The sequence below is a fragment of the Coptis chinensis genome, chromosome 7, assembly GCF_015680905.1.
Source record: "Coptis chinensis isolate HL-2020 chromosome 7, ASM1568090v1, whole genome shotgun sequence".
Classification (NCBI taxonomy): domain Eukaryota; kingdom Viridiplantae; phylum Streptophyta; class Magnoliopsida; order Ranunculales; family Ranunculaceae; genus Coptis; species Coptis chinensis.
The window spans coordinates 86,133,970-86,154,394 of NC_141462.1; the positions used below are offsets into that span (position 1 = coordinate 86,133,970).

The window sequence follows — 20,425 nt, forward strand, 5'->3', positions numbered from 1 at the left end:
AGTTTTTTTTTCTACCAATTACTCGAAATAAACCCTATACCTTTATGGTGACCTACCTATTTAGTAAAACGCGACCGGGGAGGAAAGCAAATTGAAAATGGAAAGATACTTGCCAGAAAGAAGCACTCACCGAGGAACCCTAGCTTGTTTTTGTGGAAGAAGAAAAACACGAATGCCTTTTCAATGTCCCAAATTTGATTTTGTATAAACCACTGTTCGGTTACCAAAAGTTATGATTACAGCCCTAGGCTATAGCCCCACATCGATGTTCCAAGGTAATCGTCTTTTCAGCGATTCGAATAATGCGGCGACACGTTTCTCTCTCAACTACTACGATTACATCGCGCGTATACGACATAACTTCCCTTTCCGCCAAAACATCAAAGATCGCGTGAATCGAAAGTCATGTCGCCCTAGTCGAAGTCGTCCACCACCGGCTTCGCTCCGCGTTCCACCATTCTTTTTTCTCTCAAAGATAATGTTTCCTATGACATAAACACTATACTGAGAGGGGGCTGTGTAGGGGAGCGATATCTTATTATGCACACGTGCAACGTAAAGTTTAACTTCGTGACGCCGACCCTCAAGACTGTTTTGGAGGAGCTCCCTCAGAACACCCCCGATGCAATGACCTCCAAGAGCGACCTACAAGAAAAGAAAGAAAAGGAGAAAAACTAAGAAGAGGATACGTAGGCAGTTCGCTCAGAAGCGAACTCGGTCCCAACAAGAAATCCAAAACACCCCTTTACATACAGTACTAGATATGGTACGACACTACTCATAGTTGTAACTCAAGGAGATGCACGGTATCCTTCATATGTTGTGGACTGTCAGTTGATTCTAATTATGAAAGTTTATGTAGAAAAATGGGTGTGGTGTTGCCATTTAGCTTGGCATCCATGTCACAACGAGATATATACGAGAATGAGGAGCCTATGCGTACCCCATTTGATTTTAATTAGGGCTTTATATCAGTCATATTTCTAACTACTTTTTATAAAACCAACGGTAAAGAACGAGTGCGAGCACAATAGCCTCAAAACTCCACCAGAAGGAGCTCCCTTGCAATCTATTACCCAACAAGAGTGCACAACAACATCACACTTGTCGGAAAGTAAACCAAATTCAGTGTATTGCTGTTTCTAGAACCTAATTATATGTGCGTGTTAAGTTTCCAATGGAAGTAGTTTCTTCATATTCTCTGGTATAGTTTGTGGGTAATCAGAAACTCACCCTATTTCCAACAACAGAACACTGACCCTACTGTACTTTGTATTATGTAATTCTTGTATTACAAGCATTTCTTAAATTTAAATCCCCTCAGCCATAGAAAAGCTTGAAACACACAGCCATAAAAATAAATACAAATAATTATGAATAACCGCAAGGCATACAAACAACAAAGCGTCATCACTAGAATTATTTGCAAAAAAGAAAAAGAAAAAAGAAAAAATAATTTCACAAACCAATCAAAGCAAAGGACAAGGGCTACACCGACATGAATGTTCCTAGCCACACAGAAACAAGTGTTGCAACCAAAAGGCCAGCACCCACTTTAGATCTCAAGCCACTGGCATCATTTTGATCAGCCGTTTGATCAGCCGGCTCACCATCAGGAGCAATCGGCTCAGCCGCAGACGGAGTCGAATCAGCCGCTTTAGGCGCATCTGCTTCAGGTGCTGGAGCCGGCGCAGGCGCAAGAGCCGCCTTAAACAACTCCTTAGGCATCAAAACCTTATTAATAGTATAAATAGCCAACGGCTGCTCATCAAGTAAAGTGCCCGTTAGCCGAGCCGTTACAAGCTTAGTCTTCAAAGTGACGACTGCTCCATCATTCTGAACAGTGAAGTCATACTTGTTCACTCCATCAGTAGCTAAAGTGTTCATGAGTCCATTATTGGATTTCAACATTGCCATGGATGAATAAACAGGCACGCCATGATACAATAGCAATGACACTTTTCCTTCTGTGGTCAAGTTCTTGTACTTGGGAATGAACCCGTTGATGACGCTGTCTAGCGGGCAGAACACGGTTAGGCCGCCGTCAGCGTTATCCTCGAAAGTAGTAAGGGCGCCAGTGGCGATGAGTAAGTCTGCAAAGACTTTACATCCTTTCTTGGTCATGAGTGCTGTGAGATTCAGCTGACTTGGCGCTGGAGTTGGTGCTTCTGCTTCAGGTGATGGCAAAATTTTACTGATCTGGATTACAGAAATGTTGTAAGGTATTTCCTGAACTGATTTAACATAACTTGCATCAAGTGTACCGCCATTGTCTTCTGCACCAAAGCCTACTTTCCCACCTTTAAGATCTGTTACATTGACGAAACCAGTTGAGCCAGGAGCTGCACCAGTAGCTTGGAACATAGTAGCGGCTAAGGCGGTACCATTAGTGATCTGGTGAAGCTTCTTGGCACCGAAGTAGTCAAGTAGAATGTGTAAAGAGAGGACATTTTTTATTGCGAAGACAGAGAGGTGTTTCGAGAGAAGATCTGACATACCAGCGTTGTCTACTGCACAGACAGTGATGGTTTCGCGACGATTGATTTCGTCGGCGAGGTGGGTTATGGTTAGGTAGTGATTGAATGTGGAAAATTCTGGGTGTTTTGCTAGGATCTTGGTTACATTGTGGGCTGAAGTGTCGGCAGGGAAGAAAGTTAGCAGCAGAATAATGCATATTGAGAGGAGGGATGTTGCTCTGGTGACTGACCGACACCCACCAGAGTGCTCCATATTTTTTATTTTTTCTTTTCTGTACAGTGTGGGTTTGTGTGATGGAGAGTGAGTGGGAGAAATAGGCTTTGGCTAGTAATGGTGGGGGAGTGAAGACAGATTGGAAAGGACTAAAAGGAGTCAAGTGTAGAGAGATCTAGAGTATGGGTTTTAGTTTTAAAATGCAGCCGACACCACACTGTTTGGTGTTTAAACTATTTGCTGCTGTTAGGAGTGTGAGCTGTGCGGAGTCAGCAGTTTGGATTAACAGATGATGATTATGTAGAAAGACTGTTTGTTTCTTTTTATACAAGTTTAATGTAAATTAGAGCTTGGAGGAAGTGTGTTTACATGCATTTGATTTGGGTAAAAACTTACATTATGCGAATTATTTTCTTTGTTTAAATTGAACTCATCATGTATTTTCTGGTGATTTGATGATTAATGGACGCTTTAGTTAATGATAACTTGATTGGAAATAAACAATTATAAGTTTTTACTTTTCAACTAATAATGGAAGTCCCTAGTAGAAAAGTTAATCAGAAAACAGAATCCGGAATATAGGATGCGTTTTGATTTGAGCTCATAGTTTTAGCAATTGGCAGAAGATGTTTTTTCACTTTTTTGAGCTCAATGGGACCAACAAGGTAACTCAAGGTAGGTGTAACCGTGTAAAGAGGCTAACAATGACTTCAATAATACTGCCTAATCAAGAATTATTGGATAACAGATTTCCTCCCAACGCTCATCAATATTGTTTGCGTTGAGTAATTGGTGCTCTAAACAGTGTAAACGACAAATGTCTTTACCTAAAACGTGTCTTATTGTGGCCAACTGCTGAAGAGTGCTGCAAGTGCAATCGACTAGTGCCTAATTCAGGGTACTTATCACATGCTGTACTCCATAACTTCGAAAAATTGAAATTGCCAAATAACAATAAACATGCATCATTCACATTAAGTCATAAAAAATGGATCAGAGTATCAGACAACAAACACCTGAAATGTCGTTTTCCTATAGTAAAATACGATTTGAAATATTTTGTGTCAATGTGGAGGGGGGGTGTATAAAATATAAATTGCTTAAATTGAGGGTAGTAATGAATGCTAATAACAAGGTATTAATTTCTGCTTCGGCATTAGTAAAGTGAATTAATTAACGACCGGACCATTGATGTTAGTATGAAAAGCGCTGAAGACCACATGGCACTGGCATATTTCTAAGCAAAGGAAACCGAGGACAAAAGCAGGGGAATAGAAGTAGAGTACAGAGTTGAACAACCTTTCCATGAGATTCTTATCAATCAATCTACCCAACAACGAAATAACGGTACCATCTCGGACCCACATGCGGTAGAAATGTATGGCTGCCCAGCTGAACTAAAGGCGATAACTAGACGGCATAGTTCTGCAGTTTGAGGATGGTTTTAGCCTTTCAGGGACAGCAGTGGGCAATCTGACAACCAAGGTTTGGGACCATGTTCACAAGTCCATTTCTTCATTTTTCTGTATGCTAAATATTCCCAGCTTATCAGTTATCACCACTAACCAGGTTTGTCAAGTTGAATGCTGAGTCGCAGAGACAGCTATGTAAAATTCAGTGTGAATAATGCACTGATACCGCGTCAAAGAGGCTTCCACAGTTCCACCGACATTTGATCTACAGTTTTTTGAGGTATTAATGAGGGGGTAAAAACCTGGTGAGAATTAACAACTAAAATACACTAGAGTATATACAAAGGACCCATATAAAAATGTGAAAGTAAATTTCTTAATCAACTAGTGAGGTGGAGCGGACCCTTTGCCACCAACAAATGTGAAGTGGATGTTTTGTCATTTCCAGCCATTCTCACCATTATCAACACTCAATCAATAATCCATTTGAACAGACAAAATAGGAGAAGTAAGATGGTTGCTACATAGCTGGTTTCAATCCATGCTAACTAATATCAATAAATTAGTTGAAAACATTTGAAAAGAACATATAGAAGTATAGAACAACACTTTTGTTTTTTCCATAATTAAACTCTCCGGGGCAAATTGTATACAAGGGTATCTTTGTTGATATGCTACAAGTTTAACACAGTTAATTTGATTACTGCTTCCCATTAAAAATACGGGGCAGAATAATGATTGCTTTTCACATTTAATTGAAGCAATAAAATAACAAATATAGACAGGATCTACTTTAAAGATCTGTATGCATTCGTCTTACAAAGGGAAGAAAGTTGTTCCAATTCTCAACCCTGAAAATCTTATCATTCATTCGGAAGTAAGTAAATGATCCCGCCTGTGCCTGGTAACAGTTCGCCATTATTTGCCATAATCCGGCCTGTAAATGGTTCTAATTAAAAGGCAAGTATAGAAGCATTACATCTATTTAGGCGAAGTATATGAAAAGTATGGTAAAGATGCGGATCAGATACCATGAGTAATCCAGAACAAAAGGGAGAAACAAAAAGCAAAGATAGAAGTGTGAAAATCAAGCTTCACATTCTTTGATCCCGTATGTTGTTGCAGTCAAAATTATGTCCATCAAATGTTAGGATGAACAAAAGAATTCCAATGAAATTGAGAACAAACACGGAAAGAGTGATACATACCTTGTCAAATCTTTCATTTGTATTTCTCCCAGTCAAATGTATTATCCTTTCCTTTGACACTTTCCTTATCTAAGTATGACAGGAAAAAAAAGATATGTTAGTCGGAAATAGACGGATACTGAATGCATCTAATTCAACACACCAAAGTGAAATGTCAGTGACTTCGGCCTACGAGTACAGAACTATAATTTCAAAATATTATTGTACCAATAAAATATATGCGATCTCTCATGTGTGCTACATACAAAACTAGTTTTATTAACTACAAGATAGCACTTCTAAATTAGACATGTTTAAGTTAATTTAAGTATGAATTTTGTTATACCAATAAGTTTAAATTCATTGTGCTGCCGGACATTTTCAAAAATAATCATGATGGAGTTTAAAGATAAGTAGAAACAAAAGGTAAGGTAAGGTGCACGGAGTCGCGATATGGGTAATTAGGATTCTGGTTTGTGCAGCTTTGCGGAAAGACGGATTCAAGGAACACTGAAAGTCAAGAATCAAGCAAGGTGTGTCCAAGAAGCAGGTATCTCAACAAGAGGCAGCAAATATTCTACATTAAGAATAACATGATAAAGAAAATTTTCAACTTAACAACAGTGAGGAAGACCGTACCTGTTGGAGTAATCCTTCAGGGCTGCAACGATAGTGAGATGGGGTCTCGCTGTCCATCATTTCTAAGCAACTAAATGCAAAATTTCACATCATCAGCATATTAAATGGATTGATGTAATAGTGTAAGTAGGTGACTGCAGAAGAAAGGTTTATGAACTTTAGTTTTTGGTAAGGTGTGTGTGCCCAAAATCGTATGAGGAAAGACATAACTTTTTGATATTCTGCCTTAACTCCTGGGATAAGGTATGTACGGCAAAAGAATTAGGTTGTCTTGGCATCCAAAAATTAAAGAGATTTATTGCGTTGCTTAGCAGATGGTAGCTAGATTTGGTGATGGAGACCAAAGCCATTATTAAGATCAAATATAGGGTAAATGGATTGGGTTGATATACTAGGCCATCAACGTCTTGCATAAGCATGCACTACGGCATGTATCATGAATTACACAGATGAGCTCACCAAACAATTAAAAGATTCAAGAAGTTGGTAATGATGAAGATATCTTGTTTTGGACCAAATACGTAGATAAACTATATTAGGTGTAGATTATTACAGGGGCGTTAGGCGAGACACAAGAGCATGCTTTGATACATCTAACACGTGGAGCTTCCAACTCAAAATAAATTGGCAATGAGTGAAGGACATAGAGCATCTACTTCTCTTCTCTCCGATTACTTTTCTTTTTCTACTTTACCTATAGATATGCAAAGTTGGTATCTTTGAGGACCTAAATCCTCAAAACTGCTCTAATACCACTTTAGGTCTAATTTGAGGTACAACAGAGCACCAATTAATTTAATATAACCCTAAAACTAAATTAGGGGAAAAGGGGTTAACCCAAAGTTACATTGACACGGATACGTGTGTTCGTATTCGACGCGGATGCAAAGTGTCTGACACAGCAAAATATTAAAAATTGAGGTATTTCACATACAATATGTGTCTATGGTGTGTCCCACACGGACCGATGTACTGCATTATCCGACACGGATTACTTTTAATATATGGGCATGTCCATCTAACATAGAAAACCCGAAAAAACTATAAGTTTACTTCTAAAATCAAAATCATAAACCACTGGATAATTCAATAATAAGCTCTTTTATTTATAGACGGAATTCCTGTCTCAAAAGAATCCCGAATAAAATAGAAAATTTAAATTCGACTAGAACTAATTTACTTGGTCCCTAAGCAAAGAGATAACTATTTCTTTTTCTTAAAAAAAAAAAAAAAGTTAGACTTGGGCTTGGACGGCCCTTGTATGCAACATGGCCCATATTATGCATTGCATAATTCTCCCCTACTGTGAAAATAATCGACCACAAATTTGTAAGTACAAATACCCAAGTAATCACCCACAAATGTGTACAATATCCTCCCATGGTTTGAGAAAAACTCGTCCAAGAGTCTTGGATTTGTAATGACTTGCATGAGTATGGATAATAATGTCGCTACAATATTTAGATGAGGCTGTGAAATTTAAGGATGGACCACATGAAACAAACACTGCTATCACTATTTTTCCACAAGGAAAAATCTGCAACACAATCAAAATAATCCATTGAAGGACAAAACTAAAGATCTCCACTGTGGAACTCTGCAAATGCCTTGTTCTCAATTTCAGCAGGAGTTGTTTCATATCAAAAAATTAATCTGTAAGCTTCTCAAACAAATTTTTATTCAGACATTTTGTCAAGGGCGGTAACTACACGGCTTTGAAAAGAACGGTGCAACCAACACTGGATAAGGTTGCACTTTGGACTTGCAAATAGATGCATTGTTGATGTAGGACAAGATACTAATTAGGAGTCAAATTATTTCTAATTATGTGTCCAATTAAATTTAAAAGTAGTTTCTATTTGCCATTGAGAGTCCAAGAAACCATATTTTTAAATGTGGCTTTCATGTTGTTTTGTAAAAACAAACCACTTATAATGATTACTACGAATTGAATTACTTTCAAAAATTCTTAGTTGAGTTATGTTTCTTATTACCTCTCTTTCAACCTTTTTTTTTTTTTGAGAAATTTTATTGATAATGATAACGAAGTTTTACAAATGATTAGGACAGGTGTGCAACAAGCTGCGCTGCAAGTGGATTTTTTTTTTAAGTGGAAATTTTATTGATAATGATAACGAGTTTTTTTTTTACTCTAAATCTTCATCTTCTTCTTAATCTATTGTTTATATTCTTATAAATTTCCAATCTCTTTTCTTTTCTCATTAAGATCTCCAATTCTCATTCTTTCAAAACTCTATTTCGTTCCTCATTAATTGGTAATCGGAGCTACACTTTCTAAATTCCTATAAAAAGTGTGAGCCACCACACCACCAATTCGGTTCCGCCTCCTTCACCTTCAATCTCAACGTTTTCCATTACACCACCACCACATCTCTTGTCTTATGTTGAGATGTTTGCCAAAGTCCCAAATAAGAAACTAAAATCCTACTAAAAGTTATTTACTTGAACACTAAGCAAAGACACTACCAAAAACAAAAAGAAAACTAAAACTAGCACAAATAGACTTTGGCTTGGACAACTCTTGTACGCCACATCACAATGTCGATATCTTTCTAGTTTCAACAATTTTTCAATTTCAGTATTGACTCAACGAGAGGTATTTATCAATTCATTTTCGAACTTCTACTATCAAAATTCGAGGAAATACAGTTTCAGTGTATTAATAAGCAGGAACACAGTATCAGTTGTTCCAATTACTCCTGATTAAGACGATTCAAAATTTTGGTCCCTGGAGAAAAAGAACACATGACTAGTTGTTGTCATGGAGAAGAAAGAGAAGGAAGTAATGGAAGATCAAGTTCTTGCTGAGTTGGAGTTCAATTCAGAATAAAAATGAGGGCTCTTGAGGTATTAGACTGTCAGTCTGCTCTGACTGACAACAAGATGTCCACCATTAAAAATTTCTGCTGAACTGAAGACCCAGAGAAATGCTCAAGTAGAAGCTACTGTGCAACCACAATGGAAGCCGGCAGAGAGCCAGAACAAATAATGACTAAGGAGGTAGAATTCTTATTCCAAACTTGTCCAGGAAGTGAAGAAGAGGTCAATATAATCCACCACCAAATAAATATGCACTGAGAGTTCTTGACTCAAGAAGAATAACAATACGCAGGAACAAACATAATGTGATTCCTCATACAACATTGCAATAGGACCTAGAAAGCTCTCATATTAGGGTTTCTTGTCCAACAAGATTAGATTTTTTTAGCTCGGTATGACTCTCGAAGTTTCTTATGTTCTTTGTCGTTCCTTTGTTGTTGCCTACCATCACCCTTAGACTTTTGATCGGTAGTCATTGATACTTCAATTTTTGACTATGTTCCTGCGGCTTGCTTCCTCGATCCCTATCTTGGTGAACTCTTGCTGATGCATCCTCTTCAACTCGAATAAACTATTGAGTTTGAGCAAAAAGTTCATAATGAGTTGTTGGGACGTCTTTTACTATAGAGTTGTAAATACCAATCCCTATCATAATTAAATCATTTCTTGAAAGCATAAATGACAAGAATAATGAGTTGTTGGGACGTCTTTTACTATAGAGTTGTAAATACCAATCCCTATCATAATTAATTCATTTCTTGAAAGCATAAATGACAAGAATATCAGAGGCATCAGGAATCTCAACAGCTGCTTTCCGAAATTTCGCAACAAATTTACTGAGTTTTTCGTCTTTTTGTTGTTTAATACTGAAAAGAGCATCAATACTCCTCGGTTCCTTCCAGCTGTGACGAAAATGCTTAGCAAACTTGTATGCAAGATCTGTAAAATTATGGATGGATCTTTCTGGAAGCATGTCAAACGATCTCATCGACTCAATTCCAATGAGTGTGGACGGGAATAACTTGCAAAGAAGAGTATCGTCGAAAGTCCATAAGATCATCTTGTTTCTGTAATTGACAAGATGCATCAAAGGATCTCCATCGATCTCATCTAAATGCGAGTTAAATCGCTATTTCGGTCGCTACTCGCTTGGAAGAAATGAGTAGCGGTAAATAGGTGTAATCGATTAGGGGATTAATCGGACGATTTTTCATAACACTATATTTCTTTTTACAAATAATTATTAAATATATTTAACTTTGAAATACCAACATAATGAAGCCAATTAAGAACCCAATCAATCAATAAACAATTAAAACACTCAATCAACTAAAATAAATATGATTAAAGTGTAGAACTTTTACAGTTAATCAAGGGTTGGTCGAATCGGGCGAAATGTCGAAGTTCAATGTTTAACAATGAAATAGTGAACACAATTACTTTCGGCTAATCGGCTAATCGGCCGAAGTACTTTCGGGAGTTTTTGAGCCCAATTGTGATCGGGGATTAAATTATTAGTCGGGTTGGCTAAGGTAGTAGCTTAGTACTCACCGATTACTTTCGGGGGAGTACTCAACGATTTAATAGCTCGGCCTCATCTTACTTCGAATTTTGGTTGTTTTGAAGTCCTTGTGATGAACGGTTGTTTGGATCTGAGGAGAGAAAGGAGAATCAATACCACTCTCTATAGCAAGATTTCGAATTTTGTTTTCTAAACTCCTTATCATTAATAACCTTCATTATCATCTCATGGAGGTGTCATTAGGAAAATAGAGCATTCTCGGCGATGGTCATGGCTAAAGCGTGGGCGTTTTGGTCATGAGTTCCTGAGGAGGGGAGTGAGTTCTCTTCCATGGTGGTGAAGGTGGCCGAGACCCAATGGTGGAGATCGGTTCATTTGTCTCATATGGTGACCATAAAGGAGAATCTGGACGGAATCTTTGGATTGTCCGCGACAATTTTCTTGATTTATTTGCAAGTGAGTCTCCAACTCTATGGTTACCATAGTCAACATACTTTGGTCGGCGATTGGGATTGAGACTCCGACTTGAAGCAATCGGGATGTGAAGTGGAACTACTCGATGAATAGTGCGGTTGTCGAGAATACTATTGTTGCGACGAGGACTTGCAGTGGCTTGCCTACTCATCCTAGAGCTTGGGGTAGGACCTTTATTGGTTCTTCGTGAGTTGGGGAGTCTACCTTTTGGCCAATCTCCTTTAGTATGGTTCAAATCGACTAAACTTGTTTTCTTTATGAGATCTTTCGTGAGTTGGTGATCCCTCACAAGGTGGTTGGCATCAAAGTCGGCAGAGGAGTTTGTGGATTTACTCACGATTATACTAGAAAGTGTTGGCTTTCGGCGTTGCACATTCTGTTTGCGCAAAACTTTTCGTGAGCGATTCACACGGTTTCTCTTGGTGCGGGAGTTTGTGCTTGGAGTCTTTGACAAAGATGCATCAAAGTCCAAACGATCCCAAACACTTTTTGGATTTTTAAATGTTTGAGTCGTTAATCTTGAATCATCTTCGAAGTCGGCGCGATATGTTTCTTGATTTATGTTCTTGTTCTCTAATTGTTGGGAGGCGGCGGTCGACCTAAATTGTTGGATACGCAATATGAATACCCTCTACCAATTCGCGGATGGTTGAGAACCATCGGATTTAGAAAGTGAATTCCGTCGCAAAAGTTGAGTGTTGAACTTGAGCGGCAAGAGCGTAATCTTCACCATTGTTTTGTTCATCATTGAAGTCATTGACGATTTAACGTGTTTGTGGTTGAGTAGAAGCATAGGCGCCAAATATGTTTCGATAAGATTTGCCAAAACACACGATTGAGGGTCTAAGTGATGTTTTTGGAGATTGTGAAGGAGAAAGATGATAATTGGACTTCGGGTTTGGCGTTGCCTACATACCCAAATGTACAAATGTAGGGTTGTCCACAAATAACTGAAAACCAAACCGAACCGGCCATTTTTTTTTATTTTTGACAGACCCAGTTCAGTTTACGGTTCTGAAAACTAAGAACCAACCACTTCAAAGTGGTTTTTGGTTTTGTACCTCAGTTAACCGATATAACCGAACCGAACCGGATTTATTGATGTACATAAATAAATATTATTCTATTTTTAGTACGATCTATTAAATTGATGTGTAGCAAAATGTAGCAACAACCGTTGGATCACATCTTGTATTCTTTACAACACAAGTCAAAACCCTATTTCCCAAAACCAAAACCAACGTACTCTCTCTCACACACTTAGCTTCAGCTATGCAATACCACTCTCTACTTAGATCAAAACCCAACAACAATAAGGAGGGAGGAGATCTACATTCATCCATTTCCGACATCTCCAACCTCTATCTCCACTAGTAAGTGTCTTACTCAAATTTTTAATCACCCACTTCTATCTCATTCTTTAAAATTTCTTCAATGTCTAATTTTTTATGGCTTTACTCCAACAAACTATTCTCTCCTCAAGAATGAAAATTTTATTGCTTTTTAGCATTTAATTTTACACTCCATTTTATTAGCTAGTATATCCGCCACGCTTCTTCTTTTTCTTTAACTTAGGTTCATGGATTCTTCAATGCCTCAAGTGGATCGGAAGTACAAGTAAAATTGTTCGAATTAAAGAAGTTATGTTTTAAACCGAACGTGCGATTTTTATGGTTTGGTTAACCACGATTTTTGTTAGACGCGATTCGGTTACTTTTGGAAAGTTGGAAACCGACCTTTTTATTTGGTGCATATTTTTTGGGCTAAACCGACGAACGACGATGGACAGCCCTACCCAAATGTTGTATTGCTTAGGATCAAGTTTCGAGACATAGTTCCTCGAGAATGAATTAAGGTTGGATTTTATAGGTATGATTGGTGATCGATTACTTCCTCGTTCTCCAATATTCCAATCTTGGAATGAAATTGGAGGCCTAGAGAACTGTCACCGCGATATAAAGTAGATGGAAGTTTTGGCGGGCTAATCTTGAATGTGGACAAAGTTGTGGAAGTTGTCAAACAACTTCCTTGCAAGTGTTCAAGACACGTGTTTAATTGAATAGACTTTGCGTTGTATAGGTAGGTAGGCTATAAATTGGGCTCTGAGCATGGGCTTTATTGTAGGTAGGTAAGTAGATCAGTTCTGAGCATGGGCTTGTATTGAATTGGGCCACATTTGTAGGGGCCGTAACAGTCTATCTCAATAAGAAAATCAATCAGCATCCCTCTACAACACTTCTGTAGTCAGGAGTCTTCCTTGGACGTTCAGAGAAGTGAATTGGTTGCGGCTGTAAACAGCGTCAGCCACACCACAGTAGTTTCCCTGAGCCGATAGTCCACTGCGAATCGATTGTAGTGCATTTCAGTTCAGCCAATGCATAATTACACTAAGGGAAAATTACACCTACATTTTGTCTTAAAAACAAAAACAAAACAAAACAAACAAACAAACAAAAAGTATCGCGTCTTTACGATAAAAAAATCATTGATAATAAATTTCAACCACACCAATTGAACGAAAACAAAATAAGTTTTGTGGAAATTGAATTGAGAATCCAGATTTATTTTATTGATCTCTGAAGATGATGACCTGAACAATTTTAACAGGATATGATAACAACTTGGTGGTCTATACTAACTCAAGACTGCTGAGAGCAAGACGAAGTGACTCATATAAAAGCAATAAAGCCAGACAAGTAATTAGTTCATAAGGATTCCGTTTCACATGGAGTATGCTCAAGTACAACCCGTCGTTTCTCCATCCTATAGCCAAGTAAATTCGCACGCCAAAAAAGTACTCTCACACAATGTACTTTACCAGCAGATACATGAAAAATTATAAACAGGGCAAGGTTTAGAATTTTCTTGATAGAAAACTTACGAGACATGCAAAGCAGCTCCATGACGAGACAAAACTGATGCTAAAGGATCATAACCATCCCTGAGAGCTGTGTTGTAGTAACCAGCTGAAAGTTCTGCAGGATGAGACTCTGTCTGGTACCACCAATATATTCCGCCAATTTTTTAGCTACTAGCAAAACAGTATCTGACCCATTATTTTGATATTTGTTAAAATGCGTTTTGCAGCCTTTTCAAGAATAGCATCTAAGTGATGAATAAGCCTCCCACTGTACCATTCCTACAAAGAGTGTAGAAAAGACCAATTGCATTTTCCTCAGTTTCTTGAACTAATAAAGGCATTGAGCATAAACAACTGTGAATCTCACTAAGTATCTTCTCAGTTATTAAGTGTCCATGACTCTAAATTATTATTTTACATAATACAGTAGTTTTCTATTCCCAAACTCCAAAATATATAAATATACATGATGGTAAAAATTATAAGTCCAACATTTGTGCTGAAAAAACAGTTTATCCCTTTACACATTGTAACACAAACTCTTACTAGTCCCTTTTTTCTTTTCCAGTTTGGGGAATTTGCATTACAAAAATAAAAATACGCTTCATATAATGAAAAGAACTAGAGTAAATATTTTCATAGGACTTGCTAATATGACTTAACTAAATGTTGAAAAACGAAACTGAAGAAATGTTTTGTATCACATGAAAGCTCTAAAATAAACCTACATATGTTGATTAAACTGTAACAAAAAGTACAAATTACTTATGGGCAGGAAATGGTTACGCTTGATTAATATGCCATGGTTTATTTGACAAATAACTAGGACATGAGATCACAAGATCAAATGGGGTAATTAAATTATACTAACAAGAAAGAATTGACCATAGTCAGAAGAAAAAGCTTTCTCCTCCATCCTCAAAGAAAGGAACACCAGAAGGAGACTGTTGTAATATCCTGCATTCTGGGGCCCTTATCTCCCCACTCAGGTTGTCCGTGGACAAGTACATCAAGTTCGTGAAACTTTAAAACTCTCCGCAGTCTAGCAGAGAACCAATGAGGTCGCGAGTGCGGATCGCATTAATTACCGGTAAAGAAGCGCCGCTAGGTCGCTGCACCAAAGGCCGCACCCGGCCAAAACAAGAGAGTTCGCCATCCCGACGCCAGCCCCCAGCCTACATTCGGGTAAAATTAAGCGAGCCCCATTCTTCCGCCCGGCGAGGCAGCCGAGATCGCCTCTAACAAGCCATTTTTATGCGATTTCACAACGCCAAATGCCATGAAACCGGAGGTCTTTGGGGGCTTAAACACTATCTCCGTGGATCTAGTGGAAGCCGGCCACATCAAACAAGACACTCGCGATTCCCCGACGGGCGACCTGCGACATAAACCGATGGCTCGCCGAAATCAGTAGTCGATCTCCATCTCGCCACTCCCAAGAGTTTCAAGGTCGCCCACGCAGGGGACGCCCACGAGATCGTTTCGCCACGCACGAGCCGGCAAGACTCATCCGATCGTGACAATGATCGAACCATTCACGTGATTACTTTTCCGATGATTCCGTCACCTCATCCGAGAGAAAAGACGCCGTGGTCGGCTCTTCAGAAGTCTATCATTTCACCTCCCAGCAGCTCACGCCCGGTTCAGTCGCAGCGCAGCGCGATATCACTTTTACGGAGGCCGATTTAAGCAAAGTCCGCCTTCCTCATAATGATGCATTGGTTGTCCATGTCAAAATTAGCGAATCGGACAAATGTCGCCGCTCGATCGACTTTCTCGGCGGCCTTCGCGGACATCTTGTTCTACCACACCATGCAAGAGATGAGCCTTCCCAAGTCCGTCCCTCGCCGAATTCGATCGCCCCTTTATGGTTTCAATGGATCCGGGGCCATCCCATTGGTGATATTATACTTCCAAAGGTCGGTGGGCTCTAGAGAGGACAAGATCACCCGCAATACACGGTTCTCAAGCTCTAGACGAAGAAGTCGCCATACAATGCCATCCTCGGACGACGCCGATTCATCGATGCAGCGTACCGCCCACTTTACATCAAGTTCTCTCGCTTCCCAAGACCTCGAGGCATGATGGAACTTAGAAGCAATCAACTTGAAGCGCACCATTGTAATCCGTGTCAAATCAACGGATGAGACCGCCATGAATTGCTTCCCACCATACAGAACCCTCCAGCCTACACAATGGCACGCGACTTAGTCGCGCAGGTCCAACTCCGAACGCCAAGCAAAACGCCAGGGCTCTTTGAAGAAGAAGTTCTCTCCAATGCCGATACCCGCGACTTCGCTCCCCGAAGTCCTCAATGCGCCAAAGAAAGACCTCTAGCATTGATCCTATGACGGTAACCCGCCGGGCTTAAAGTTTCAGAGATCGTCCCAAATGTCATGTCGGGCCATTAGCCAATACCAGCAGCCGCATCTATCAATGTGTTTGCAGCCAGTCCCACTCTCCGTGTCGTGGATACCCCTCGGTAATTAAACAAGTCGCTCCACCCTCAGCGCCCAGTCAGGTCGTCCCACCAGGTGTTCATACCTTCTCCGATAGCGAGTCACCAAGCAGTGCTTCGCCATCAGGGGTAAAACCCCCAGCGGCAGAAAAAGAAAAAGTGAATCTTAGCACCGGAGACGACCCCAAGTTTGTATATGTAGGGGCTAACCTAGACCCCACACTCAGATCTCACCTTGTAAATTTCTTATCCATGAATAAAGATGTTTTTGCTTGGTCGTATATCGATGTGCCTGGGATAGATCCCGCAGTCGCATGCCATAAATTAAATGTTAATCCCCATGCTAGACCAGTCCGCCAACGACCCCGCCGACTATCCCTGCGTTTTCAAAAAGCCATCAATGACGAGGTCGACAAACTCAAGCAAGTCGGTTTTATCCGGTAAGTAGACTATCCGAGTGGATCGCTAACATCGTGGGCCGCATCCCAAAAAGAACGGACAGCTTTATGTCGATTTTACGAATGTAAATCGGCCACCCCAAAGACAGTTTTCCCCTACCTCGCATTGACCGACTTTGTCCACCGGACTGTGGTCATGAGCTTCTCCTTCATGGACGCTGCATCGGTGGGTACAACCAAATCCCACTCAGAGGAGGATCAAGAGAAGACCTCTTTCATAACAGAGCAGGGATCTATTGCTACAACGCGTTCCCCCATTCGCTTAAAAACGCCAACAACATATCAACGCCGTCACCGACATGTTCCAAGACATGTTAGGCGACACCATGGAGGTCTACATCGATGATATGGTCGCCAAGAGTAAGAAAGCCGGTGATCACCTCACCCACCTTGAGCAAGCGCTTCTCGACATTACCATGCGGGCATGAAACTCAATCCGTAGAAATGCCTTTTAGAACGCCCTCCTCCAAAGTTTTTAGGGTATCAAGTGTCTCAAATGAGGGATCGGGTTTAATCCGACCAGATCCGAAGCGTTTTAGACATGCCCGATCCGCGCATCGAAGAAACAAATACAGAAATTGTCGCATGGTCACCGTGACTCAACCGATTCATATCAAGGGCATCCGATAAGTGTAGACCGCTCTTGCAACTCCTTAAAAGGCGAAGCGTTTCATGGAGCCGATCGGTGTCATCAAGCATTCGCCATTCTCAAAGAGTACCTCACCACTCCGCCTTACCTAAACCGTAGATGGAGAGACTCGGGCTCTATCCGCAATATCCGATTTTTGCAATCACCTTCTCTTCAAAGAGGAAAACAATTCAGAAAAACCGATCTACTTCACAAGCAAGACGCTCACGACAGCGGAAAAGAATTACTCCTTCCTGGAAAAAGCAGTACTTGCTTTGTTATATTCGGCACGGAAATTCAGGCCTTACTTTCAGTCGCATCAAATCAAAGTTCTTACCGACCTCCCATTGAAGAAAATTCTCCACAAAGAAAACAAAACTACTCGAATGGCAATTTGGGCTGAAGAACTCGGCGAACACCACGGAATTGCACCACCTAATTTCCCGTGGGACAGTCGCGCCAATTTTTAGCGGATTTCCCTCGCTGATGACCCCAATTGGGAACAAGAGACCGACCTCCCAGATTTGAAGGAGCACATCAAATCCACCGTCTCTCTTTGTAGATGGTTCTAGCAATCCGGCGCAGCGCATCGGGTTGTCTTAGTTTCACCCGATGGAACGGTGATGGAAAAGTCCGCTCGCAGATCGACTTTGCCACTTCAACAATGAGGCGGAGTACGAGGCGCCGATCGTGGACTTCAGATGGTGCGCAGCTCGGCGCCAAGAGATCCAAGTCTTTAGTGACTCGCGAACCGGTCGCTCGCCCAGTTGCAAAAGAGTACACTACCCATGAAGGTAACCTTTCCAAGTATCTTCGTGTCGCTCATCGCTTATTGCCTTCTTTTAAGCAGTACACATACATCATTTCTTGCGTGGAGGAGAACCGCCACGCAGACAGCTTTAGCTTACTTGGCTACCTGCACTCGAAATTGCGCTCCCCGACAAATTCTCATAGAAGTCGCCGATCGACCGCATACCAAGTCGACTACACCTTGATGATAAGCGACCTATTTCCTCTCCGCCACTCGGTTGAGTCAAGCATGGATGCAACCCATCATTGATTATATTCAAAGACGCACGCCCCCGAGGAGCGCATCAAGGATCCCCGGATCCCTACCAAGCCCGACGCTATTGTTTGGTTCATAACAAATTGTTCAGAAAAATCCGCTGAGGCCCGCGACTTACGGTGCATTACCCCGTAATCGGTCGGTTTGATTTTGCAGAAATCCACGGCGAGAATGTGGAAATCACGCCGTGGTCGCCGTTAGCCCACAAGGCCATCTCAAGGATATTTTTGGCCTCGATGCGATCGATGCCAAAGCATATGTCCTCAAATGTCTCAAATGCCAAACGTTTTGGCCACAATATCATCCAACCTGCCGCGAACTGATCAACATAGCGAGCCCGTGGCCATTCCACATGTGGGGCATGGACATTATGGGCCCATTCATCCCACAGAAGAGTACTGGCTTTCGCTTTGTCCTAGCTGCAAACCGACTACTTCACCAAGTGGGTCGAGGCTATTCCTTTAGCACACGTCAAAGAGTCACATGTCCGAAACTTCATTTGGACCCACATCATCACCATATTTGGCTTGCCACACACACTAGTCATGGATAATGGGCCCCAGTTTAAAAGGCGCGACGGTCAAAAGAATTTCTAGCCAAGTGGAAGATCATTCACGATTTTCTACTCCACAAGACGCCAGAGTAATGGTCGTCGTAAAAGAACAAAGCAATCTTGGAAAACTTGAAGAAAAAGATTGAAAAGAATAAGAGCCAATGGCCAAATCAATTAGAGAATATTCTTCTCGGGCTCACCGCACTACGCCTAGATCCAAAGATCGGGCGAATCACCATTCTCCTTATGCTATGGCACGTGGCCGTAATTCCCACCGAGCTAATAGCTACTACGACTCGATCGAACCGGTCGAAGTCGACATAACGACTCGCGTTTAGCACGAAAGTCGAATTCGCTGGAAGAAAAGTGGGACTTAGCTGCCATCGAGTCGATCTTATCGCCAAGAAACTCAAGAACTCCTACAACAAGCGAAGTTCATCCTAGGTCTTTTTCAACCCGAGACCTAGTGCTCAAAAAGACGCAAGACGATTCCAAGTTATCACCCACATGGGAAGGCCCCTACATCGTGGAACGATCGCGGCAATGGAGCATACCGGGCTAAGAACCCAAGAGGGGAAGATATTGCCTCGCCCTTTGGAATACTTTACCCTCTTGAAAAATTTACCAAGAGCGATATTCACGCCAGATATATCTTTATGTTCACATTAATGAAAATTACGCTTCTTGGGTTAGCTAGTAAGGTATAATCTACTTACTTGTAGTGACAAGTCAACCAGTTTACACAAAGATAGATAAACAACACGCTTTATCGGGTCCACCATTCTCAACCAAAGAGCTCACCGTCGCGACACGAGAACGCCTCATGCGCATACAAATTTCTCGAGCTTACAGCTCTATATAGCCTTTCCAAGTCTTGTTACGCCGAGGACCTATATTTCTAGGATCGACTACACGAGAACGCCTCCGGCGAATACAACTCTCTCGAGCTTACAGCTCTATAGCCTTTCCAAGTCTTGTTACGCCGAGGACCTATATTTCTAGGATCGACTACACGAGAACGCTTCTCCTCCAAGCGAAGCATACAAATCTGGAGCTTCACGTGCTCTATAGCCTTTCCAAGTCTTGTTACGCCGAGGGACCTATATTTCTAGGATCGACTACACGAGAACGCCTCAGCTGGCATACTGACTCTTCCTCGAGCTTACAGCTCTATAGCCTTTCCAAGTCTTGTTACGCCGAGGACCTATATATCTAGGATCGACTACACGAGAACGCTTCTCCGAGAAGCATACAAATTTCTACGAGCATACAGTTCTACAGCCCTTTTACAGTCTTGTTATGCCGATGACTTATATGTCTACGATTGACTACACCGGATAACGCCCCCCATGAGCAGATCGCCCCCGAGCCCGCATGATCCATTGACCCTCCAATCCCCTCGCCACGCCGACGACCTATACTTCTAGGGTGTCCACAAGACAGACGATATTACTAGATTCCTAAGCAGAGCTTAATTACACACCAAATTACGGCAATATACATACGGAACATCTCCAATCGATTATATAACTATGCATCATAATAGCTACATCCACCGACCGGCCGATTACCCAGAAATCCGTGATCGATGATCATTACAAAATTAACCAAGTGTGGAACCGCCACTTTCGTGGAA

The 20,425-nt window shown here is 41.0% G+C and overlaps 2 protein-coding genes across 2 annotated transcripts; both read right to left on the reverse strand.

Moving 5' to 3' along the window:
* Positions 1-1,237: 1,237 nt before the first annotated feature.
* LOC147489588 (fasciclin-like arabinogalactan protein 2) lies at positions 1,238-2,744 on the reverse strand. The gene has a single exon (XM_086570867.1). The coding sequence runs from the start codon at positions 2,728-2,730 to the stop codon at positions 1,489-1,491; it is 1,242 nt and encodes a 413-aa protein (XP_086426993.1). The 5' UTR covers positions 2,731-2,744; the 3' UTR covers positions 1,238-1,488.
* On the reverse strand, positions 2,719-13,784 carry LOC147489589 (inactive beta-amylase 4, chloroplastic-like). Its single transcript, XM_086570868.1, has 5 exons — positions 13,648-13,784; positions 5,930-5,999; positions 5,312-5,380; positions 4,924-5,040; positions 2,719-4,368 (listed from the first exon to the last, which is right to left on the reverse strand). The coding sequence occupies exons 2-5, from the start codon at positions 5,987-5,989 to the stop codon at positions 4,306-4,308; spliced, it is 309 nt and encodes a 102-aa protein (XP_086426994.1). The 5' UTR covers positions 5,990-5,999; positions 13,648-13,784; the 3' UTR covers positions 2,719-4,305.
* Positions 13,785-20,425: the final 6,641 nt, after the last annotated feature.